This window comes from Asterias amurensis, chromosome 6 (genome assembly GCF_032118995.1).
Source record: "Asterias amurensis chromosome 6, ASM3211899v1".
NCBI lineage: Eukaryota > Metazoa > Echinodermata > Asteroidea > Forcipulatida > Asteriidae > Asterias > Asterias amurensis.
This window is the reverse complement of record NC_092653.1, coordinates 1,695,397-1,722,710: the sequence shown is the minus strand read 5'-3', so window position 1 is coordinate 1,722,710 and position 27,314 is coordinate 1,695,397. Positions and strand designations below refer to the sequence as shown.

The window sequence follows — 27,314 nt, the reverse complement described above, 5'->3', positions numbered from 1 at the left end:
CCTTGACAATAATTCATTCAGGTATTAGCTCAGATTTACATGAAACTTTGTCTAACTGTTCCACTATGGCTAAAATGAACACAAACAAAAAATTAAATCCATACTCCATATCGTGAGGTGTCTGTCGGGGCCCAATGCAGCAAAACCTTTGTCTGGCGGCGGTATGTTGACTAAAATATACGAACTCTGCCCTGACAAACAACAAGTTCATGTTCGTACTGCAAGCCAGTTATTGGAAATACCCAAGTTATTTATTAATATTATTATTATTATTATTATTATTATTTTTTTTTTTTTTTTTTTGGGGGGAGGGGGGAATTCCACAGTGTCAGACTGAGATTAAACGATATGTAAATGGGGCAGATGTGTGTGTCCAATACCAAAAAGCCGGTTTGGTCACGTGTGTCATTTGATGCTAGCTGGGAAAAGCTGAAGTTTCGATGACGAAGCCAGAAAGGTTTCAGACAACCACGGCCTCAGAGGTATGTCCAAACATTGAGCAATAAACTTCTGAACTTGAGGTAAGATTTTCATTTCTTTGTTGAGGACTGTTTATCAAGGCCACTACGGGTACTAAAAATGAAATGTTAAAATACAAAATGTTTATCTCCAGACCTACAGTGTTATTGACTGCCGTTTTTTCCTTTCAATTAAAGTTTTAGTAATTATGTGATACAATCAATGCTTAGCAAAACTTTTGCAGGATAGCAATGGACGACACGATGTAATTGTGGTGCTTTTAAATTAAACTCATTTGTTCCTCAATTTGTCGAGCTTTGTCTCCCTGAGAGAAGGTTGCAAAGTTAATGTTTTTTCTTTATTATTTCCAGGAATTTAGGGAATGTGCTAATGTTTTTTATTGTAAATGAAAAATATTAGAGTGATTGCGGGCGAAATCAGTACAATTTTATTCAGAACAAACATTGATCTTCCGAGAGAAGGCAACGATTTTAAGAGAGATAGAGCTGAGGCCCGCGATGTGAGTCTGTAGCAGACACACCAGTAGCAGAAGGCTATCTTTGGGTGAATGGGGTGAAAAATATTCGTATATTTTCTAAGTTTGGCAAAATTCAGTACCAAATACCAGCCTACAATCAATGTCCAACGGTCTTTGAAGACCCACAATCTAAAAACAAGTGTTTAGGTTTTAAACACATAAATAAACACCCATCTGTGACACTTTTAAAATACCTATAAACGCCGTTTATTATGTGTACACGTTTAAATTATAATCATTTTCTGTGTTCAAATTCAACACACCGACGGTGTTTAAAATTAAAACAGAACAGTGTGTTATCTTGTACACACGTCAAGTGTTTAAAATTTAAATACCAACAATGTTAAAACAATAAACACGTATTAAACAAGTAAACACGTCAATCCGTTTAAATAATAAACACAATAACACGTTTATTGCCTGTGACACTTCAACGTCAAACGCCATTTATTATTATTTCAAGTGTTTAAATTCTCAACATGTGTTTAATTATAACATCAAAATTCAGTTCCTCTTGTTACATCACCAAAGTTAAAGGCACTGGAAATAGGATTGTTTTTTTCTTTTAAACATAAGAGTATATGTTTATTAACAATAAAACAGTTTTTTGAGTAATGGTTTGTCACGATTTATATGTTAAAAAAATTAATTAAGTGACTGGAGGGTTGACTCCGCCTACCCCTTTTGTGACGTAGGAAAAGGAAGACTTTGCCTCGATCAAACATAGACCCCCCTCGATGCGTATATAAACACACGTGCAAAAGTACATGTAATTCTAAGACGTGACTGAGTTTGTACGTTGCGAAAAAGGTTTTTTTTCTGGCATTTTTCCGGCAATGCCGACCAGGTGTATTGCTGCTGGATGCAGCAAAACAACTAAAGATGGGGTCAGTCTTCATCTGTTTCCTGTAGATCCCAAGTATAGGCGGTTGTGGGCTGCGAAAGTCAGATTAACTAGAGCAAAGTGGTCCGGTCCGACGTCTTTTTCAGCGCTGCAGCGAACACTTAAGAGCCGTCGTGCTTCGAATCCTGGATACACAACTCATTTGACATGACGAGAAGAGCCATTCTTAAAGCCATTGTACACTTTCGGTAAACAGTATTGTCCAAGTCCCACACTTCGTGTATCACAACTTATATATAAAATAACAATCCTGTGGAAATTTAGGCTCAATCGGACATCGGAGTCGGGAGAAAATAACGGGAAAACCCACTCCTGTTTTCGCGCGTTTCGCCGTGTCATGACATGTGTTTATAACAAATCCGTAATTCTCGTTAACGAGAATTTATATTGTTTTACCGTTTTCTCAAAAAGTAAAGCATTTCATGGACTAATATTTCAAGAGAAGTCTTTCATCATTACCTTCTATAAACCCTGTAAATTATTTGTAAATCTGTGAACTTTTTTTTTTCTGTACCGAAAGGGTCCAATGGCTTTAAACACGACGCCGTCCCAACAATTTTTTCTAGCTAGTGGGAAGTCGAAGAAGGTATCTAAAAGACGTGACGAACTCAGAGGAGCATTTGCTAAACGTGAAAAAATTCGGGTTAAAGTTTGAACTTTGAGGGTATGTTTTTAGCTTTTGCCAAGTGACACGATTTTTTGTTGGTACCGCATGCGATTCACCGTGCGTGCAGGTCCTACGTGACCGTCCGCACATTATACAGCAGCCATAGTGCGTGCGTGCAGTCTGCTCCGTGGCTGTATTTCTATAATAATACGTAGGCAGACCCACATCTTACAACCCATTTGGTCACTAAAAAGTCGCATAGTTAAATAAAAATAGCAGCAATAGCTTTTGTAAAAACCACTAGGCGTTCAACATGTTAAAGTTTCAATGTACGTATGTGTGTAAAATCGTGTCTAAATTTGTTTTGATGTGCCATGTTCCCAGACGTAATGTACGGGGGCCCGACTACAAATTGTCTCTCCAAATATCGCGCCTTGAAATACGTCACGAACAGCGCCCTCTCGGGTCGGGGCCTACTCGTAAATTTGTAAATACAATCAAAACTAAGATTTTTAAACCTTAGTTATTTTTTTATTCACATTCCTCTCATAAAAACACATGTTTTAGTGACAAAAGCTTTATTTAAAAAAAGTACCACTTCAAGGTGACTTTAAATGGAACAAACAGTTTTATTCTTGTTTAGTACTTCTGAGAAACCACAAAACTTCACAAAATCTCTGCCTAAATACTGACAAACATCTTTGAGTAACCAGTGCTAAAATTGAAAAAATAAATAGCACTATACACGATTTTTTTTTGTAATTGTTTTTTTTTTGCTTCTTATAATATCCTTCTATAACAACTAAAACTCTGCCCTACTGACAAAAAAATTGTGTTCCTCAACTTGCTGGAAAGACCCATTTATATTTTGTTAACTTATTATAATCACTTAATAATATGGTCATTTAGCCTTCGAGAAAGACTCTGCTAGGGTCGAAACGTCAGGCCTTTAACTATTTTTTGCATTATTATAATCACCTTTAAATGTTTTTCTTAAGAGATTAGTATCTTCTTTTCGCTAAGTTTTGCTCCAAATTAAAGTCCAAATTTCAGATCCACTGAGTTTTTGTAATCTTTGATATATCTACTACATACATTTCATAGAAACATCATTAAAGTTGTGGGGTGTATTTTTGCAATTATTTTAAAACAGTATGCACTAAGGACTACAAAACAGTCCCGAACTTAAAAGCCCCCTTTTCAGCATTTTCCTTTTTTTGGACATGCCGAATTTTCAAACTTCAAAAAGCCACATCTTGTCAATGAAATGTCCGATTCAAATTCAATAAACAGCATTGTAAGGATAATTTTGTTCTCTGCCATAAAAGCCTGAAACCTAAAATTTGACATCTGCCCAGTTTTGTCTCATTTGCCAGAACGCCTCACGTATTGGTTTCAGTTCATTTTGGGGGAGGGGGATCTTATCGCGACAGTATGTGAACATATTATTTTGTTAAACTCCTGATTAACAACTGCGAAACTTTTATCCATAACCTAATGTTTAATTTTTCAGGAAACTATTTTAAACGAATATAGACCGAATTGTGACAAGATGATGTTTGACTTATTTAATAATAATAATAATAAGACTTGTAATGCGCACATATCCACCCTGCTGGGTGTTCAAGGCGCAGTAAAACCAAAAACAAAACAAAAACAAAACACAACACAAAGAAAAACAGACACAACAAAATTAGTCATTGAAAACCTGTGACATAAGATAAGTTTTGAGAAGAGACTTGAATTTTGCAGTACAAACACAAGATCGAAGATTAAGTGGTAGAGAGTTCCAGATGCGTGGCGCGGCTACAGAAAAAGACCTGTCACCCCATGAGTGTCGAGACTTGGGTTCAATGAGGAGAAGCATAGAACTTGATCGAAGATTCCTTGATGGAGTGTAAACGTGAAGCAGTTCAGAAATATAGTGGGGAGCCTTGCCATTAAGAGCTTTGTGGACAATGAGCATCAGCTTGAAGATGATTCGTTGAGAGATAGGCAGCCAGTGTAGTTGTTTCAGAATGGGGGTGATAGAACAGGATTTTCTAGACAGTGTCACAATGCGGGCAGCAGTATTTTGGAGCCGTTGAAGTCGGGAAATCTGGTTGTTAGGAAGACTGTAGAGAAGAGCATTGCCGTTGTCAAGACGAGAAGTAACAAATGCGTGAATGACCTTTTCAGTGGCACTTTTGTCCAAGTACTTGCGAATCTTACCTATATTCCTGATGTGATATGATGATAAACGAACAATGTTGTTGATGTGTGGCTGAAGTGTCATCGATGAATCAAAAATAACCCCTAAGTTCCGAGCTTTCAGCGAGGGAGCTATCCGAGCATCACCGATGGAGATGTATGGCACTGAAACCTTAGTTAACTGTTGACGTGACCCAAATAGAAGGAACTCTGTCTTATCATCATTTAACTTCAGGAAGTTTTGTTGTGTCCAACGTCGAATCTCTTGGATGCATTTCTCAAGTCTTGCAATAGATGCATTGGCGTTTTCTTGAGAAGATTTAAACGTGATGTATAGCTGAGTGTCGTCTGCGTACACATGGTAATTCAGATTAAATTTCAGGATGATGTCACGAATCGGTAAAGTGTATAGCGTAAACCACTGCGGGCCGAGTACCGACCCCTGTGGCACAGAGTAGTTCAAAACAACAGGGTCGGATATCGCGGTGCCAATACATACATGCTGAGTTCTATTGTAGAGATACGATTTGCACCATGCTAGGGCTGTGTCCTCTATGCCAAGGTGATTCTGGAGCCGAGAGAGAAGGATGTTGTGATCGACAGTGTCAAAAGCAGCACTCAAGTCTAGCAGGACTAGTGCTGTTGGTTACCATTGTCCATTGCAGAGAGAATATCGTTGCTCACACGGACTAGTGCAGCCTCGGTCCCATGGAAAGGCTTGTATGCTGACTGGAACACGTCGGACAGGTTTAAAGTATGAATGTGATCAGAAATACGTGATGAAACTACTCGTTCGATGACTTTTCCAAGATATTTTAAGTTTGCAACCGGTCTGTAGTTTTTGAATATCTCCTTGTCCAGGTTTGGTTTCTTGATGAGCGGCCTGATGTAGGAAACTTTGAGGCTATCGGGGAAACAACCGGAACTGAGGGATTCGTTTACAAGCTTAGTGATGTAGGGTACAAAAATATCGATGTTTTGCTTTATCATGGATGTTGACACTGGATCCAGCTCACAGGATTTTGAAGATTTCATAATAACCCTTTGAATCTCAGCAACAGTCGCAGGCTCAAACACAGATAGTCTACACTCTGGTTGAAGTTGTGGCAATGTCTGCGGCACGTTGTAAGGGACTGATGAAAATGATGAGCGGATGTCTGAAATCTTGGTGACAAAGAATTTCTGGAACTCATTTGCTAAGTCCTGGTCATTGTAAGTGGATGGAAGGACAGGGGTTTTGGGTTTGAGCAACAACTTACCAACTATCTTGAAAAGCTTCTTTTGATCTCCTGAGGATTCTTGTACTTGAGATGAATAATGGATGATCTTTGCCTGGTTGATCAAATTCCTAACTACTTTACATTGGTTGCGATATTCTTGTCGTTGAATTGCCAATTTGCCATTTTTCCGCCACTTCCGCTCCAGTTGACGACAGATCTTTCTCGCTGTACGAATATCATCATTGAACCAGGAGACTTCAGTTCGGACCTTGACTGATCTCGTTTTCCAAGGTGCGTATTTATCCAAGATGTCACTGACTGTACTCTCATATTGGCTGACATAGGAATCCAAGCAGTCGTGATCAACTTCTAGATTTGCTAAATGGGAGCCTATGTCGCGGAACACTTCGGTAGGATTAACATGTTTCCATTGTCGGCTCTTTATAGTAACGGTTGGGACTTTGGGCTTGCACAGACTCAATTACACATGACTGCATAATGGTCTGATAATCCAGGTAGAATAACAAAGTTTGAGACAATTGGTGGGGAGATTTCACGAGTTATGACAAGGTCTAGGCAATGACCGAGACGATGAGTCGGCTCCTTGATATGCTGGGTAAGACCAAAAGCCTGAAGTAGATGCTTAAACTGGTTTGCATTGGTGTTGTGGATGTCATCAACATGAATGTTAAAGTCGCCTGTGATGATGATTTCCGATGGATGAAGCAGATATTCCAAAATCAAATTCTCAAACTCCCTTAGAAAACTTGAGAAAGTCACATGTTGGCCGTTTGAATCCCTCTCAGGTCTGTATACAATAACAAGGCGAACAGATTTAGAGTTTCCGGAAACTTCAGCATGAAGAGATTCAAAAGTTGTGTACTGGACGTCATTACTTTTCACAGAGACGGATAAAGTAGATCTGTACAGTATTGCAACTCCTCCACCAGTCTTGTGAGGTCTTGGGATGTGATGAAAGTAGTAGCCAGCAGGGGTACACTGACGACATGTTAAGTTGTCGTCTGGTCTCAGCCATGTTTCTGAAACGGCAACAAGGTCCAGATCTTTTTGCAGAACAAAATCAGCAAAATCGTCATACTTGTTACAGATGGACTGTGTGTTTATAACACAAAGGCTGAGTTGAGATTTGGCTGGAGTCACTGGTACTGGAACAGATGGGAGTGTAACTTCGGGTACGGGGGGTTTATGAACAGTTCTACGGCGACCAGCTTTTTTACCACGATGTGTAGGTCGGTAAACAGTGCTGGGATTTACAAAAAGGCCAAGGTTCTGTAATGATAATTTAAGTACTTGCCAAGGCTTGAAACTTTGTGCAGAATTTACTTAAACCTGCTTGACCAGTGTATTTGTCTCCAACAATGAACCGTTGGAGAAAGCCTAATATCCCTGGGAGAAAATCTTTGGGTTATCCAAATCAAACGTATAATAAACACCAAGTAGAAGAATGACGCAATCTACCGCAGTCTTGGGTTTAGAGACCACTCTAATGGTGTCCCCACAATCTGCTGAACTTCGTTGTTATGTACATAAATTACAAGGCTGGGCGAGTCCAGGGGTTTTGTCATTGTTAGTTTATCAGTTTCAGCAGCATCCTGTTGGGAAAATACAAATTAGAACAAGGTAAAAACTAACTGCATTAACATCAACACTAAAACTTGTTTCATTGTCTCCTCTCCACACATCTCTGGGCCCTGAGAGAGAACATTGCTAATGCACTGATCAGGCTTTTAGGATGGCATTGATAAACCTCGAAATACTCCATATAGTTTAGTTGGCTTATGTGGATACTGAATGTCTTTCTCTTGGTTTACCATTACCACCTGATAAATATACACACAGACACAAGGATTTGTTGTTGTAGTGAACTCTGCCAAGAGTTAATTTATTCCGTTCTCTGAATTCCGTGGTAAAACGCAAATTCATAATAATATAAGGGATTCCCCTTTATTTAATTCCATCCAGTGATATCCACTCATAAAGAAGTATACCAGTTCCAATTATAAATACACTTTGCGGCCAATTCGCAAAGGTTCCCAATTCCTCACTTTGCGAACGGTAAATTTCCAATCCGCAAAGGTTCCCACTTCTCGGCGATTTGCCAAAGAAGGTACCAGACCAATTACAATTATTATAATTATAAATGCACTCATTGACTGGAGAAAACTCCGGGTCAATGAGGTTCCCACTTCCAGCGAGTTGCCAAGAAGGTACCAAATTAATTTACTTCTTAATATACAATCACATCAATTTATTACCACCACATTTATCCATCTCAATTCACATAAATTAATTTACCACTTCCTCACAGGCTACCATGCCTATTAGCTTCTTGTTTATAGGAACAACCTAAACTTACCGCCAAAGCAAATTTTGATATAGAAATTTGCCCAAACACCCCCCCCCCTTTTTTTTTTTTTTTAATTTTGTCCGAGTGTGTAGTGGAGAACCTCAACCCGTCTGATACATTTTGATGGAACCAATGAATCATGTCTTGCCAGTACGCACCTTCCGGGAAGGGTTAATGAGATGGGGGTGTTTTATAACAGGTGCGTTTTGCATCTCCCGAAGCATCTTCTTTGCATACATATTTAAATCCCAAGTACAGCGTTTGTCTGCCCTCTTTTAACTTTACCTTGATACTTCGCCCTTAACAAAATGTCTGACCAAATTAACCGTGTGTTGGGTAGGATATTCCTAATTACCTTTAGGCTCTCTTTACCCTATGTCTACTCTGTCCCGAATTTTACTTCAAGATATCTTTGGTCCCTAGATATAACACTATTGTCGTTGGGGCCTCGCCTTTTGCCAGGTATCTCCTGAGCCTAGTACCAGCCGTCCAGGCGTGCCCCAGACACGCCTTTCCATGTCACTGTACCACCACCGTGCCGCTGCTGTGGCGAATGATACTGTCCCGGTACCCAGGTTCTTGCTTCGGATTGATGAACATCTTTAGGCTCCCTGTTACCCTATGTCTTATCTGTCCCGAATTTTCCTTCAAGATATCTTTGGTCCTTAGATGTAACACTATTGTCGTCGGGACCTCGCCTTTTGCCAGGTATCTCCTGAGCCTAGTCCCAGCCGTCCAGCTAACCCCTTTTAGACAATTGAAAACATTAAGTCTGGCCTAATGTAGGATTCAAGTGCTCCAGACTTCCATCTCCCCATACTTTTGATTTGTTCCTTCCGAACCCCAAACATATCGTGCAACTATGAACTGAAAAAGGGTGTGGGGTTTACCTGATGGCCTTAATCCATTTAAGATGTGATTAACTTGTCTGGCTGACATAGGGTCCCCCCTCAATGTACAAACAGTGAAGTATTGGCATTCCTGTCAATAGAAATGATTGAACTTTACCCACTTGATCCGTTTTTGAATATCTTAGAACTACTTGCAAATTCCCTTCCTGATTAAAGGAGATATCACCAATACGCAACGCCCGGGAATTTGCCAGCATGAGTTGTAAACTCACCCACCCTCAGAATAACCGAAAAGGGCAACCAAGAATGCTGCTTTTAATAGCAGAGCTTCATCTGCTGATTATACTTTAAACATTAATTATGCTACTTTAATAAAGGTCATATATGTCAAATATGGTATGTCTGCAAGCTATGCTGCAACCGGATGAAGATGTGTGCAAGATATGCTGCAACCGGATCAACTGATCCCTTTTTAATCATTCATCTTCTCTTTTCATCTTCACACTCTTCTACGTTTGCATCGTACATTTTTGTCTTCACTGTAAAAATTACACCCTGTAATTGAACCTATTTTTAATCATGCATCTTGTCATTTCATGTGTATGCTCTGTTACATTATAATCCAACATTATGTTTGTTACTTTTTGTAACCACTTTACGAATTGTTGTCTTCACTGCCAATAATTACACATGTAACGTGAAAACACCGGATCAACTGATAATTTTTAATCATGCGTCTTCTCATCTCATGTACATACTCACTTACGTTTTAGTCCAACATAATGATGTTTGTTATTTTTTGTATAGCCACTTTACGAATGTTTGTCTTCACTGACAATAATTACACCCTGTAACTTGAATAACCGGATTACTCGATCATTTTTAATCATGCGTCTTCTCATCTCATGTACATACTCTATTACGTTTAGTCCCACATTATAATTTTTGTTACTTTTTGTAACCACCGAAATTTTGTCTTCACTGACAATAATTACACCCTGTAACTTGAATAACCGGATCAACTGATAATTTTTAATCATGCGACTTTGTTTTTCATATACGTAAGCTTTACGGTTTAGCCCGCACACATTGTCCGTTACATGTTGTACCGACATTTTTACGACACAACGTGTCATTGCCATGGAACATCAGTGCTGTGTTGACCGCCAGATACGAAAAACCAACCGATATTGGAAACGTACACCTGATCTATGCAAATCAACGCTTTCAGGCTCAAGCTAGTACTGACCTCCCTGCTAAGCTATGGTAGCTGCTACTGTTACCGACGATACTTAAACTATATAACGACTAAGAACAGACTAAATTAACAAAACTTTAACGTGTGTATTGATAGCATAGCCAGATAAGCCTTACCCTGGGTACCGCACCCAGTCCTATTCAATTTTCCCGCCGAACCATTGAACCGTGTAACTCTTTATACATACAAGATAAAGCAGATTTATTCTAATTCGCCCCAGGACCCAATAATTCAATGTTTTGCAGACTGGCGGTAAAATACTCACCAGACTGCTCAGCACTGGAAATGTAATGGAACATCTTGAATCTTGCCGAGGGTCCAAGCGTCTACAATCCTCTTTCATCTTAGAAACAATGAAACTACCCGTGGGATCCTCCCAATTGTGCAATTTATGAACATATGAAATATAACTGCAAGCATAGAGAATCACACTGGATTCACCAACTCAAGACAGTCAAACCCTTTGGACTAAACATAAACACTGGTGTTAAATAACTTCCCATTACCCCCACTTCACTTCTGCCTGAGAACTATAATGTTGTTTATATTCTGTAACTCAAGTATAAATTATTTTTTTTCAAAGTTGTTCCTATTTATTTGTTACTATAACTATCTCATGTAAGTAACCCCCCTTCTTTTTTCCACAGGTCCCTCATACCTATTTTTAATACCATCGTACCTTTGATCTTGCTTTTCTCTATTAATTGACCATTGTTAGTTGCATCATGATGCAACTTGTTCTCTAATTCTACCCTTTCATGTTTCCCTGCATTGTTAACGAACAATGCATTTACAACTTTTATGGTCCAGTACCAGTAATCCATCCTTTCATACGAAACATCCTTTGGCCTTGCCACTTTACTCGTATTGGTTCATAGCCACCAAATGTTTCTGAGATAGAAACTTTGATTGGCTGTTATTTTCCCGCTTCTTTCTTTCCCGCTTCTTTCTTCCTTTAACCCATTTCCCCTCTCTTTTTCTATAAATGGATATGTATTTGTTTGTACTTGTTTTATGCCTCTGAACTAGGTCCGGTTTGGATCGAAAGCTAAAGCCATCTATACCCTATTCATTAAACATATGGAATACCAGATACGTATGTACCAATGGAAGAAGATACAAAGGTCTTTAATTTTAATATTATGCAATAGGCTACCACTTGATTTATGGAAGCTGGCCATTTAGTGCCTAATAATGATCAATCATTCCGAAAGGTCATAATGAAACTTGCTATTACCCTTCTATTCTTTATGTACACTTTGTTCTAGAGCTTGATTAACACATGGTGCTGTGACGTGCAATGCCCATAATTCATCGTAAATTATTGATGCCCATGATCTAACTGGTGTTAATTGCTGCCTCATTCTAAAAGTGCGCCATCCCTCCTTATTGGACGAGCTGCTGCTCTCTGTGCGTACAATCTGACAATATTTCAATAATTCTGTGCGTTCTATGGAGATGAGCTCGCAAATACACTGCTGCATAAGTCAAAAATGCAGAGGTCCATGTATGTATAGAAGTAATTGGACGCCTGTGTTTATTATCTTTCCATATTATAGAACCCCCCTCGTTTACAGCCAGCAAAAATTATTGTGTCTTGACCGCTATTTGTACTACTATAGGGTCACTCTTCTTTATAAGATCACAGCGAAATCCACAAACTCGCTATGAATAATCTTAAACATTTTAAGGTTAGCGGTAGGCCCTCGCCCAATTCGCTACAAACCGATATTAATGGATTAAAGGGAGTTGGTGGCTGATTCATATGCTGCATGTTAGTCACCATCGGTATGCTTCAAGAGCTCACAGGTTTAAAATAAGTATCGTCCAGGAATAACTACCTCATGTACTGTAACAAAGCTTCTGGACTTGGTGCCTTTCCCGCGGCCAAACTTTGTGTTACCATCACATCAAGCATCTGCAGAGGGCCCTTATAGTTCCGCAAAACAAATAACAACAAAATATTAGTTTATTTTACATTGGAATAAATGTATGTCCCCTCAATTGGATTTAAAGGATGATGGACACGCTGGTTTATCTTTTTGCTGATTAACAGTTATGTTTAACAGTTTATAATTAATAAACAATGATTCAGAGGAAAACAATATTTTGTATCTTTCTGTGTATTTATAAAAACAAATCTTTCTTAAAAACATAATAGTCTTCAGAAATGCCCACTTGCTGACATTGCTAGATTCAACCACCGAAGTCACACGCATGACATAATAATCATGAGCACATCTGCTCTATTAAATATAATTGTAATTTTGCCATACATTGATGCAAAAGTACATCTATTTAATTGTTTGAAGTACCCACTGTTATTTTTCACATGACTCGGGAAAGCACCGAGTACATATACGGTGCTATCACACATAGGTGTAGGGTAAACCAAATTAATACTCACTATACCCTGATGCAAAATTACATCTATATAATCTTAGTACTTACAAGACCAGCTGATAGGAGATTTGTCAAGTGATGAAGTTAACGCACTGCTTTCAGAATGAGACGTAATAATCTGGCAGTCCCCCTCATTGAGTTTGCAAGAATCAAATTGTTGAGATGCCACTGAAGTACATTCCTCACCACCTCAGGAGAATCAGCGTTTGTGACTGGACGGCCATAAGTACCTGATCATCATCTATCCTGGTACCATCCTCCTCAAGAACAGCACTGCACGCTGTTCAGTTTAACTCCTCCTAAAAACACACCCCAAAAGGTTGGACATTAAATTATGAATATCCCAACTCTATACCATGAAAAAATAATATATAATATTTAGTGTCAGTCAGATGGTTTAGCTGTGTATTCTCTAAATGTAAAACTTTTGTCCGCCATACCACTCTTACAAAGAGCCATAATTAAGGCAAGCAACTCTTTTTATAGTGAAATGTGGTATTGTCCACTTGAATCATAGTGAAGTTTGCTGATACTTCACACTCAAAAAGACCTTGAACTTGATTCAAAGATGAGGAGAGTATTGATTAATCACTGCAGTCTGGCCTGAATATAGGTCGTATACACAGTGTACACGGCACACATAGAGAGCCATGCTATGGCGATCGTTGGCACGCTGCCATGTTTTTAATTCAGTGGAATGTTTATCGAAGTTCGAAAAACAGTGTCTGATTTTCATCAATATTTCGGGGTTTTTCAAGGTTGAATTACTCAAAACCCAAATAATTCTGAATGCTGATGGAATAATCTTTCAGTTATACTTGTAGTGGGGTGAGAAGTATCACTAAAATCATGAAAAACATGCGCGGGAAAATTGCGAATGAAATCTGTCAATGTACATGTACGGCCGGATGCGACGCGGGTGATGTAGCTGTATAGTCACCGGGGAATACGTGATGCGTTGCACACACTGCCATGAGGGAACGACCTCGCATTTACATTTCAAGTGGGAAATAACAACGCAAATTGCTCTAATATTTCAGGTAAAAAATGTCAAATTTATTGTTGAAACTGTCTACACATTATAATTAAACTTATCATTGGTTGTTTGTACATTTTGGTCCTACTGTTGGTCCGACTACGCCGGGGTTAAAAATCACTGTTTTCATTTCGTAAAAAATATTATTTTAAATGTACGGAGTGCACACTAGGGTATCGTTTCATACAGTGTACGTGTATCGTACAAACAAGGCTGAACTATTTCAGTATTGTAGGCCTAAATGTAAAAAGAAAAATTGCACAAAACGTTCGTTAGTAACACCAGACTGCCATGAGTTTTTAAGTATAATTTTAATAGCCTACCATGAGTCTAAATTAGTTTTGTTCTGGGCCTCAGAATTGTTGACTTACCTGAATTTGTCTACCGCAGTCGGGGGTCTAAGTTACGAGCTCGCTGATCCTCGACGGAAAATGCAGTACAAAGGATGACCGCCTTTTCCATTCCTGCCGCCGCGCGGCTATTTTTCTTTGGTGAAATCTCATTGGTTGACAGTTTTCTTGACGCTTCTACGTCACGGTGCCTTAAACACACCGTCGTGTTTAGTCCATGTTTATTATGCAGCATTGTGTTTATTCGGCGTTTACATGTGTTCTCACAAAATTATCAGCAGCCTAATTAACGCTACTAATTTAGGATATTTAGCACTGTCAACCTTTTGACGACTTTTAAAATACATTCGTGCTGAATTACTTAGATGTTGAGATCAGGAATTTAAAAATAGTTGATGATAAAAACATCATATTTTTAAACACATTCAGCGAAGCAGCAAATAAACACACCTGTTTAATTTATTATCACTTGATGTGTTTAGGTTGATCACACAATGTTTTGGTTTTAAACACAGTGTTTATTTCATAAACGCGTTACGCGTTAGCATTTTTTACAGTGCATTCGTTTGCAACGGTTATTATTTGATATGTTTAGATGGTCGTAGAGACCGAGTGAAATAACCACCACTCTTTTTAAAGAGCCATATGAGGGTCAACTCTTTTTCAAGTGGTCTTCCACTCTTTTAGATTGAAGTTTGCATGTTTTTTTAGTGATTTTTCACTCTGTCTTGGAGTGAAACTCCTTTAAAAGAGTGAAATAACCACCACTGTTTTTAAAGAGCCATATGAGGGACAACTTCTCGAAATGTAAAGAGTGGTGCTTTTCACTCTATTACATTTAGAGAGTAAACGTACATTAACAAAATTGAATAAGTACATTGGATTACCGTTCACTTGGGATTACCATTCAAAATAATCTCAAATGGGACCAACAAGTTCAACAGATAGTCAGTATGGCTTCACGACGACTTTACATACTAAGTAAATTAAAGAAAGATAAAGTTCAAGCCAATGACCTCATTGTTATTTATAAACTATACATTCGCCCATTACTCGAATCCCGTGTTGCTTTGTGATCGTCAGGAATCACTGAACTACAAGCTTATAACATTGAAAAAGTTCAAAAAAGGGCTTTGCGTATTATTGCTTATCCGAATTTTTTGTCTTATCTAGATCACTTGAATTTTTTTTTAGACTTGAATTATTGAACGAAATGCGTAACCACCTAGTTCTGAAATTTGCCAAGTCACTGCTCACTTCTGATAATCATCGCGCCCACCTCCTCCCCCAGAACGTCAATCTAACTATTTATCAGAGCATACTTTAAGAAACACCAGGCAATTGGAACACCTTCAGATACAAAACTCCAAGATACAAAAACTCGCCTGTCCCCTCAATGCTCCAGATGCTTAACTCAATCAGTTCATGATAACAGCTCCATGTTATTTCTTTTGTGCTCCTGTTGTGTCCAAATCTCCCTTGCCTATAACTGAATGTTGCTGTTTTGTTTAGAACTCCCTGCTGTTTTGTTTTAATTTTGTGTCCACAAATCCCCCCATCCTGTCTATGGCTGTTTTCCCAATTCCTGTTTGTCTGTTTAACTCTTACTAGTAATATTTTTAATACTATTGTATTAACATATCTACTTGTACATGTATTTTTGATGTAATTTTATTGTTAACCAAATGCCATTAGTCTGTGACTTATTATTTGGTGTTGTATTTTTATATGAAAATAAATTAACCAATTTTGAAAAAAAAAATTGAATTGAATTGTGTACATACACGATAAAAGCGAGATTCTTATGTCGTAGTGGCACTACGCTTCCGTATGTGGCACAGATCATATATACGCTGTGTGAAAAAAAAAAAAATCCCCAGCCCATAACCACAAACCTGGTAACTGACCCCGCCCCTTTCCAACCCCCTTAAATGTGACCCGCTTTGTGAAAACGAGTCAGATGTTGACTAGTTAAAGAATTGAGTTATATGGATGGCTGGAAAGAACACACCAGCAACATTTATTTGGTATAATTGTCTAAGCTTTGGGGTGTATCGCGTTGCTGAGTTACTCCCGTTTGAATTTAGCCAGTATATCAATTTTTTTTTTAAACGACTAAAGTATGATCACAAAATTGTTGTATTCATAGCTTTATTGCCTACAAATAATGTTCTAAAGTTTCTAAATTTGTCTATATTTTCCACATTAAAACGCCCATTACACAATAATGCATTTGGGCGACATCTGACTTATTTTCACAGAGTGGGTCACAAATTATGTGGAATGGTCCAGTCTAAGGCATCAATGAGATTGTAAACTCACTATAGGCTTTGCAAAGTTAAACAAAACCCAGAAATAATAGTACGTCAAATGTGAATCCTTTTGGACGTGACACTTGGCTCATTGCACTGGCTGAAAAGCAGTGGACACTATTGGTAATTACTCAAAATAAGTATTAGCATAAAACCTTACTTGGTAACGAGTAATGGGGAGAGGTTGATAGTATAGAACATTGTGAGAAACAGCTCCCTCTGAAGTAATGTTGTTTTCGAGAAAGAGGTAATTTTCATCGAATTTGATTTTAAGACCTCAGATTTAAAGCTTGAGGTCTCGAAGTCAAGCATCTGAAAGCGCAAAACTTCGTGTGACAAGGGTGTTTTTTCTTTCATTATTATTTCGCAACTTCGACGACCGATTGAGCTCAAAATTTCACAGGTTTGTTTTATATTATGTAATGTTGAGATACACCAAGTGCGAAGACTGGTCTTTGACAAGTACCAATAGTGTCCAGGTCTTTAAGACAGGTTATACTTCCGTCAATATGTATAACATGTTTTACATTTCCTTCAGACCAAAAGGCCTGGAACCACAGAGTGATGCAAATATGGAAGCACAATGTCAAATCACAAACGCAAATCAAAAAGTGGCCATAGTGGGCATCGGATGTCGCTATGGCAATGGAGTCGACAGCGTCAAACATTTCTGGAGGATGTTGGTGGAAGGCCTGGATTGCACAACACCGACACCACCTGAACGTTTCGACACCAGCTACTTCCTGAGTCCGGGAGAGAAAACAGCAGGAAAAATGTACATTCAAAATGGTGGATATATCTCGCAGGATCCATACATGTTTGACAGACAGTTCTTTAAGATGCCACCAGGTAAGTTTAGAAATATACATTTTGCCAAACTCAGTGTCACCGAAACAACTACGGTACTTTTAAAAGCCATTATGTGATTTAGATCGTTACGTTGTTGCTTATTATTTGATGCATTAGATGAAGCAGCCCATCTCGACCCTCAAGTCAGATTGCTTCTTGAAGTCACGTGGGAGGCTTTGGAGAATGCTGGGATACCCGCTTCAGCATTACGAGGATCTCAGACCGGTGTGTACATGGGCGTCACAGCACAGGAGTACACCTCATTAACAGGTACACCGTACCACAACGTGAACCAGTACAGCAACTCAGGCACTAACTCATGCATGGTGTCCAACCGTATCTCCTATGAGTTCGATCTGCGTGGACCAAGTTTCTCAGTGGACACTGCTTGTTCGTCCTCTCTCTACTCGATCTACTTAGCATGCGATGCATTGAAGCAAAAGTCGATTCCTATTGCATTAGCTGGTGGGGTCAATTTGATACTGATGCCTACGGCTACAATTGGCTTTTGTCAGGCGGGAATGCTCTCAGGAGATGGGAAATGCAAAAGTTTTGATCAATCAGCTGACGGTTATTCTCGAAGCGAAGGGGCTGGTGTGGTTGTCCTGAAACTCTTGAGTGACGCCTTGAGGGACGGAGATCGTGTTTACGCAGTCATACGAGGAGGTACACTCAGTAACGATGGACGTACTCCGGGAATTGCAAACCCCAGTTACGAAGCACAAGTTCACCTGGTGAAGAGTGCTTGCCGCAACGCCAGAGTGCACCCCTCAGAGATAGTGTATGCAGAGGCCCATGGTACTGGAACAAGAGTTGGTGATAAGACAGAGGCTGGTGCGTTGGGTGAGGTCATGGGAAGCCATCGTGGTCCTCAACATCCTCCACTCTACATCGGTTCTGTTAAATCCAATCTGGGTCATACAGAGGGTGCAGCAGGAGTGGCTGGAATAATCAAAGTAGCACTGAGTCTACATCAGAGACAGATCCCGCGTGTTGTCCATTTTCAAACCCTAAACGAAAACTTGGACCTCGAAACTCTTCAGATTCATATTCCAAAGACGTTGACCTGTTGGCCGAAAGAAGGGAAACGAACCCTTGCCTGCTGCAGCTCCTTTGGTTTCGGTGGAGCCAACGCAAACATTGTACTGGAGAGGTCACAATCTGCACCAAATGACTTCAAGAGCTTGACAGATCACGATGACCTGATGAGCTGTCTTCTTCTATCTGCAGCTAACCAAGAAGCTGTTCACCAGAAAATACGAGACTGGACTAAGTACTTGTTGGAAGACACAGATATCAACGAAAACGAGAACGTTTTCAAAGCTGCACTTTACACTGCAGCTGTTCGATCCCATCACCACACCAACCGTATTGGATTCATTGTTCGATCGAGGGAGGATGCTCTTGAACAACTACAGCACAAACTGGACAACGTTCCTCAAGACAAAGCTCGATACGTGGAAGGCATAGCTTCAGCAACTTCAGACACCAAGCAGCAGATTGTATTCGTGTTCTCTGGTATGGGAACACAGTGGTGGGGCGTGGCCAGGGAACTCATGCACACGCAGCCTGTCTTCGCATCAAAGATTCAGGTAACTTTGAGAACACGTTATGGAAACCGTTTTTGGAACTGATAATGCTTTTCTCCAAATAAACAATTCGATCTTTGCATTTGTTTTCATTGTAGAGTATCGATGACATACTTCGAAAGTGTGGAACTAAGTGGTCGTTGGTTGCCATGCTCACAACGGAAACGAGCCAAGAACAGATTAACAAAACAGGTGGATATATATTTCGTTTATTTTATCGCCAATTTGACTCCATGCTGAACAATTTCGTCTGATTGTTCTTGTTTCGATCTCTGAAATGGACAACAATTACAAGAATCTATACTTCTTGCAAAGTGTTGCATTCGGTTTTCTCCGACATGAATCATGAATTGCAGAAATCTTCGTTGATTCAATAATTCACTGTAATAACCCTGCATGCTTTCTATAAAAGAGTTTTTACGATGTTTTACCCAAACAGAAATCAGCCAGCCATGTCTTTGCGCAGTAGCCATCGGACTTGTGGATCTTTGGAGGCAGCGTGGTCTGGTACCCAACGTAGTGGTTGGACACAGTGTTGGAGAGGTTGCAGCTGCCTATGCAGCAGGATTACTCAGCTTGGAGCAGGCAGTAAAGCTCATCTACCGTAGAGGGAGGGAACTACAGAAGACCAGCGGTTCAGGCAAGATGGTAGCCGTCTTGCACCGTGTTGAAGACACCCTACAGCTAGCTAAGAACAACAAGTATGGAAAGCTGCTGGATGTAGCAGCTGTTAATAGCCCAACTCAGGTTGTATTTTCTGGCGACGGCTCGTCTGTCGAGGGTTTTGTTAATGATCTTCAGTCTGATAATGTAAAATGTGTTGTACTTAAAGTCAATAATGCATTCCACAGCAGACAGCAAGATGTGGTCAAGAAGCCATTCATCCATAAAGTTGGTAAATTGCTCATCACTAAAAAAGTAGTGGGTGAGAGTACAACATTGCCCATGATGTCGACCGTTACTGGTCGCTACCTAACGGTCGAAGAAGCCAACTCACCAGAGTACTGGTTTCAAAATGTACGTCAACAAGTCTCGTTCATGGAAGCCACTCAGAAACTCGCAAGAGATGGCTACCGTGTTTTCGTCGAAGTCGGTCCCCACCCATCGCTGCTTCCTGCTCTTCGAGAGACATTCACAGAGATGCAGAATGCAGATGGCAAGTTTATCTCTACCGGGTCATTAGTGAGACCACGAGATACCAGTAAGATAGCGGCAGGTTCAGAGAACCTTCTAATGTCTCAGATGAAGCTTCATGTTAACGGTATAAAGGTTGACTTTCGACATTTGTTCAAACCACCCTATCGCCGCGTTGTATCGATTCCACACTACCCCTGGCAACGAGAGAAATGCTCATGTATGACGCAAGAGGCAATAAAGAGCTATTTGTTTCCGATAGAAGCAGGTGAACATGTTCTACTTGGTAAGCAAAGCAAGACATTCTACTTGAAGGACTCCCTGGTGAAGATATGGCGGGCTAACCTGAATGCGTCTAGAGTTCCTTGGGTGAAAGACCATGTACTGCAAGGTGCAGTAGTTGTCCCAGCTGCTGCCTACACAGAGACGGCCCTTGCAGCAGCTAGATCGTTGTTTAACAACTGTTATCCAATGGTACTGTCTGATTTGTCGTTTGACCGTTTCATGTTCTCACAGGATTGCGAAGGTTGTTTGGAGACAACTGTAGAGGAGAAGACATCAGATGAGTATTTGTTCACACTCAGAAGTCACGAAGAATCAACCAAGAAGTGGATACAGCATTGCCATCTCAACATTACTCGGCATGTAGATGATAATAGTGCACAACTAGCCTCTGCAGATAGCATAGATGTTGATAGTCTCTCCAAAAAGTGTATTCATACTCTTCCACTTAAAGATTTCTATAGTTTGGCTCTTAAGTGTGGCTTTCAGCTTGGACCGACATTCAGAGGAATGGTAGCTTTTTCCCATTCAGAGGATTGCCAAGAGGCTTTAGTAATTGCTGAAGCTCCTTCCAGTGTGCAAAGAGAGTTTCATCGTTACGTATACCATCCAGCCTTTATGGACAGCATTTTACAGTCTTTCGCTGTTCTTCTCTTGAAAATAGCTCAAATGAAACAACATTTGTCCGGCGAAACATGGCAATCCATATACCACGTTCCCAAAAGTATAACTCGGTTCGTTCTCCATTCAGAAACGCCACCACGTGTCATCATCCACATGAGGGTGAATCACACTAACCAACAGTCTTTTTGTGACATTGATGTGGCAGACAGCGAAACGAGGAAGGTCTTTTGCTCAGTGAAGGAGCTTGTGTTTGAAACAATTCAAGCCAAAAAGACACAGCATCAGGTGTGGAGTACATCCTTTAAAAACCTCGGGTTTCTGAAAACCACTTCAACGGAACCAACGGCTTCCCTCAACAAGAAGATAGTCATATTTTCTGACGGCACGAATACAAGTTTATCCTTGATACGCCTGTTGGAAGAAGACGGCATCGATCTTACCGTCATTGCAGGTAAAACGGAAATAACAAAGAAGGTACTGGAAGCCCTCTCTAAATATCAAGACTCTGACACAATCTTCATTCTTATGAGAACCTCATCAGAAGCTCTTGGCATCGACTTGAATACAAAGTATGTTATGTCGCAGAACCAATTTGAGAAGTTGCAAGAGATTCCGTTGACTTGGTGTGATGTTTTTAATGGCATCAGGCAGACAAATGAAAGAATGCAATTGCAATTACTGTTGGTGACAAGGGGAGCATACTACAATGAAGGAGATGATGTTTATCCTTTTGCTTCAGTTACTACAGCTCTTTTGATGACCTTGGCACACGAGGAACCCTCTCTATGTGGAAGTTTAATCGACTTACCGATCACAGGAGATAGTGAAGACTGTGCTAATATTTCAAGGGAAATAATCCAGCGTGCTGATTCTCTTCTATGTGACGAAAACATCCTAGTTGTCCGAAGTATTACATCTCGAGAGAAAGAAACAGGAAGTGCAAGGGAAACGTCATGTCAAATTCTATTCCCCCGGATTCATATGGAAAACATCTCAGATAGTCCAAGCATTGTCTCGACACCTGACTGGTCCTTAGAGGCCAAAACATTCTCTGGTAACAGCCACATCTTCGTCAAAAATTCTCCATCGAAGGCTAATAAAATTGACGAAGAATCACTCACCGTTAAGGTTGAAGCCTTTACTGTTTACTCTGCTCAAGAGTCGGACGTCACAAGTGGTTCTCCGTCGTTTGTGTGCGTATATGCAGGAAAAGTGGTGAACACGTCAGATATTGCCCAAAATGGTACCATCTTCGTAAGGCTGACCACTTGTCAAAAGATGTTGTCAAAAATGAAATCAAAGTTCTCTGATGTGACAGAAGTTCCAAGTTTCTTGACTAGCAGTGAAGCTGTCAGTGTTGTTAAAGATTTTCTACCGTATGCTCTCTTGTTCAATCAGCTTGTACCAGTGTCTTCTAGCTTGCGAATGGGTTTCAAGATAGATGTAATTTACGGTAGTATTTTAGCTGCAGAGCGTTTAGCACGTGCATTAGGAGGTGAAACGGTTATTCTAAGTGATGACCATGACACAAAACACCCAAGTGCCATAGCGAGAGGCTCCAACAGCGTAAACGAGTCGTCGATCGATGTACTGTTTCTGTGTACTAGTTCATCAAGACTGGACAGATCCCTGAAGTCGTTGTTACCGAAGCTCAAACGAAACGCCACTGTTGTGATAATAGAAGGGACTCAACAGAGAAAACTACCCCATCTTCCAACTCTCCCACCACAAATGAAAATGATGATGTTTGATCCCAAAGTCCAGGCGGTAGTTGAGGGTTTATCAGCCGATGAGATGTCACAAGCTTTGTCTGATCTTTGGAAGATGTTTGATCCAACCACCGTGGGTCATTTGTCATGTAACCTTGAAAACGTCAAAGACTTTTCATCTCTTGCTGCATCAAACACACCCATTCCAGAAGAAGAAATATTTGAAGTAAGAGAAAATGAAGTTCTTCTTCCCCTGTCTCTTGAGCAAGATGGTTTCATTGCTGATGAAGGATCTGCATACTTCATTACTGGAGGTACCAGTGGGTTTGGTCTCAAGTTGTTGGAGTGGTTGGTGGCCAGAGGAGCTCGATATATCTACATTGGTTCCAGGCGACCAATGAATGATGAGATCAAGGAAGTTATCCAACAAGCTGCTGCAGCAGGTGCTAATGTTCAGCACATCCAAATGGATATTTCCAACGCCACTGATGTCGAGAGGGAGTTGAAGAAAATGCAAGAAGGGTCTGATAACTGGCCAACCTTAAAATGTATATTTCACTGTGCTGCTGTATTCAGTGATAGTTTTCTTTATAATCTCACCACTGAATCGTGGAACAGTGTGATGGCGCCAAAAGCCTATGGAGCTTTGCTTTTACACCAGGTGACTGAAAAGTTAGGCATAAAGCTTGATAGATTTCTTATGATCTCCTCGATTGTATCTCTCATATGTAATGCCGGCCAAGCAAGCTACTGCTCGGCCAATGTCTTCCTGAATGCATTGTCACATTATCGGCACACACGAGGTTTACCAGCAACTGCAATACAAGCAGGAGTCATCAGCAATGTTGGCTTTGCAGTGCGGGAGAATCTGGTTCAGTTTTGGGCAAAGAACGGTATGGACAGCATGACTCCGAATGATGTCCTTGGTGCTATTGGTTGTGCGTTATTATCCAAGGTATCCCAACTCGGTGTTTCAGGCTACTTTGATCGCAAGTTGTACGCCAAGAGACATCGTGGTCTCATGCTGAAGCACTTCAAGGAAACACAAGGAACAGTGTCTATGATGAAAGATATCTTTCATGATCGAGATGTTTATCTGACAGTGGCCGAAAGCACACTACGACAAGTTGTTCTGAAGCTCCCGGTTCCTAAAGCTCGCGAGAAGGTTACGAATAAGTTGGCCGAGCTCTTGAGCCAACATCTTGGGCTAACAGATACTGTACCATATGACGCGTCGCCCATCTCTTTAGGTCTGGACTCACTTCAGGCTTCAGAGTTCAGCCAACTGGTCAACCAACAGTTTGAGGTCAACGTGGGAGTGGTCGACTTCCTGAATGATAAGAACACAATCGAAAAACTTGCAAAGAACATAACACAATGTATTTTCACAAAGGCCGCAGATGGAATTGATGAAAGTGTGAAAAGTGACGTCAGAGAACCAGCATCTACCCCGAGGATTGTAGTCGTTGAGGGCAAAGCACCCTCATCTGTTGCAGTAAAGCTTGTCTGTTTCCCGTCAAATGGTGCAGGACCATCGCTGTACGCTTCCTGGGTTGGACACTTGATTCGATATGGCATTCAGGTATTAATGATTCAGCTACCAGGTTGGGAAGGTCGAGAAGACGAGCAACCTTTAAACAACCTGAGTGAGATCACACGACTGATACGTGACAACTTAGTGACTAAACTACGTGGTACGCCTTTTGTATTTTTCGGTCATAGTATGGGTAGCTTGATCGCCTTCGAAGTTGCACATCTTCTTGTGGCCGAAGACAGATTGAGCCCCAAACATTTGTTCATCAGTTCATGGTACGCACCAACAGTGCCATACCCTCACCCAGAAGAGCTGCAAATATCTCCCGGAACATTTGAAAGAATCAAGAAGACGTTGCAGTCGAGTCCACTAATTGTTCTGAAAGTGCTGAAGGAAGAGAATGTGAAATTTAGTTTTCTGGACAGCACTACTCTCTCCAACCTACCTCTTATGCGTAGGTTGATACCCTGCATAGAAGCTGCAATTGGCATGTGTAAGGCATACCCAACCAAGCTGCGGAAACCATTGGAGTGCAGCATTACAGTTTTTGGCGGGAAAGAGGACACGTTTGTATCTCCAGGATTGCTTGATGGTTGGGAAATGTTGAGAACGAGAGATTTTCGATTCAAGAAAGTTGTGCTTCAAGGTAACCACATGTACATTCTGACCAGATCTGTAGAGGTCTTAAAGGAGATCTGTATCGTATGTACATCTATCGCGAAGAGATGAGGGGCCGATTTCACAAAGAGTTAGGACTAGTCCTAACTTAGAACTAGTCCTATGAGTTATACAAATTGCATGGATAGTCCTTAGTTTAGGACGAGTAATGGTCGACGCGGCGTTAATACACGTAAATCTAACTTACCCAACATAGACCTTATTTAAGATAGCAATTTTGAACAATTGCGCATGTGCGAGCAAAGGACTGTGGGAAAAATTTGGCACCTCGCTCACAAAAGTAAACAACGTTCAACGTTCGTACACGATCGATCGGTTTGCAAAATGAATGTGGCAGGAGTGACCGAGAAAGAGCTGCTTGATAGAATAAATAGTTCTGGCATAGACGAATTAACGTAATCTTTAGCTAAAGTGAATGTGCCAAGACACAGTAGTTAAAGACAAACTCCAAAGGCGACATTTTTTCGCGATAAAATTACTGTTTTTTTTTAGGTTTGCCCGTCTAACTCTGTAGGGCCGGCGTCGGAAGACTGACATTGACAAGGTCAGTGTCGAGAAGTTGCAACACGGATCAGTGACCCTCCCGCATCCATCAGTCACCCTCGAGGGATCGGAAATAACAACCAAAACTTCCCACCAGTGACTCCGATTTGTGCTGATAAATACTTCGACAAAAGCATGGAGGACCTCCATGACAAAAGTAAGACAATTTTTTCTGTTACAAAACAGAGAAACATTGCCAAGGTCATGATGATCGAGGACTGTCATGACTGTTTTACAAAAAATACAATCATTTCTTATTCCTGGTCTAGACTGGAGTCTAGATGTAGCTCTATGGATAAAGCCCATCAATGGTTACATTGTCTTGATTCGATTGTGTCTGTAATTGTATGCCACTAATCAGCAATGACGTGGACGTAAATAGAATAGCTTACAATCATACATGGTAGTTGTACATTTTTAAAACTTTATGTGGCAGATGCTACTTTTTTCTTGTTTCTCACACCATCAACTTTTTAGGTCTACCACTGATATGGTTCAAAATTAAAGTGACCAAAAGTGACTAAGTAATTGTGGTTTATACTTATATTGATTAATATAAATCTATTTCTACCTCCATGGTTATACCGTAGATCATGACATGACAAGTATGACAAGGTTCTGGTGTATGACCTAACATACTTCTAGTTTCTAGAACTTAGAAGAAGTCCTAGCATAAACATTTTTTTATCAAGGGTTCAGTTTATACAAGTTTGATGTACACGTATTGTACGAACATGATTCTGTGCATAATATAATTGCATACTTTGTGCTTTGTTTTGTACATGTATTACAAAAATGATACTTTAGTACACTGTACCATAAAGCATCAAGTTGTAAGCTTCATTGTTAGACCCTACTGGTACTGTAATAATGGTACGTTTGTTATGTCTATAATTTTATTTTATCATATGATATGAGACTATGAGTTTTTATAGGTTTGTAATTCGAAAAGCAAGGACTAGGTCACATGAGCGAAACTCTTCTTAAGGTAGGAATTTGAAAAAGAATATAACTTTTTTTAAATTTTTGTTTTCGAATAAGTTTGATTTATTCAATAAAACAAAATAGATTCTGCATTGGGCATCCTCAACAAATAAATCCTTTTGGTTTTACTTGGATATTGTTACCATTTAACTTTATTATTTTAGGGGCAACTATCCCAATTAATACATTTTTGGTTATGATAGACTAATAAAAACCCATGTTGAGAGAACTATTTATACAGTACCTCGCTTTTATATTCTTTATAAATAACAGGCTACATTTTGTACATCTGTTAAACCTGATTCTAAACTTATATACTGATAGGTCTAATTTTGTAGTTTAAGTGGGTGAAAAGTCATTTCAAACCTTGCCATCAAAGAAGAAGTATTGTAAGCACTTAAATGTGATTCTCTGCAAACTCTGCATCTTCAAAATCTGGATTTAAATTAACAAGTACACTGGCACTGTGGTCACGTGGTTCAGGGCCCACTAACAATGGGTTCAGTACTGCCAGAGGCAACTTTATTAAGCTGTCTCATGACTTCACAAAGCCAACATTTAAAACAATTGATATTTATTAAGCTGCAACCAGCTTTGGCAAACATGTCATGCATGTCAGAGTCCTTGTTTACAAAAAGACTCTAGAAGAGGGGTCAGACTATCTGCTACACCCACAGGTTGGAATGGAATCTAAAGATGACTGCGCCATGATAACACTGCAGCTATGTATAAAACCTGTAACAAATTCTAGTTTGTGAATGCTATATCATGCATGTTGTGAATTTAACTCTCGGGGTTGGTGTGAAAACAATTGTTCACAATCTAACCAGCATCTGTAATTATTTGACCCATTTTATGGTGAGAGTTTAAAGGTTTCATTGATAACTGTGGG

General features: G+C 40.0%; 1 protein-coding gene across 1 annotated transcript; it reads left to right on the top strand.

Moving 5' to 3' along the window:
- The first annotated feature begins 469 nt into the window (after window positions 1–469).
- Window positions 470–27,314, top strand: LOC139938750 (uncharacterized). The gene is made up of 5 exons (XM_071934369.1): window positions 470–521; window positions 17,035–17,345; window positions 17,463–18,937; window positions 19,033–19,126; window positions 19,374–27,314. The coding sequence occupies exons 2-5, from the start codon at window positions 17,069–17,071 to the stop codon at window positions 24,944–24,946; spliced, it is 7,419 nt and encodes a 2,472-aa protein (XP_071790470.1). The 5' UTR covers window positions 470–521; window positions 17,035–17,068; the 3' UTR covers window positions 24,947–27,314.

Bases quoted from the DNA above. Each gene is read 5' to 3' on its own strand.
- LOC139938750 (XM_071934369.1), top strand. From the start codon at position 17,069: ATGGAAGCACAATGTCAAATCACAAACGCAAATCAAAAAGTGGCCATA. The intron at 17,346-17,462 runs GTAAGTTTAGAA...TTGATGCATTAG, and splicing joins GTTCTTTAAGATGCCACCAG to ATGAAGCAGCCCATCTCGAC. The intron at 19,127-19,373 runs GTGGATATATAT...TTACCCAAACAG, and splicing joins AGAACAGATTAACAAAACAG to AAATCAGCCAGCCATGTCTT.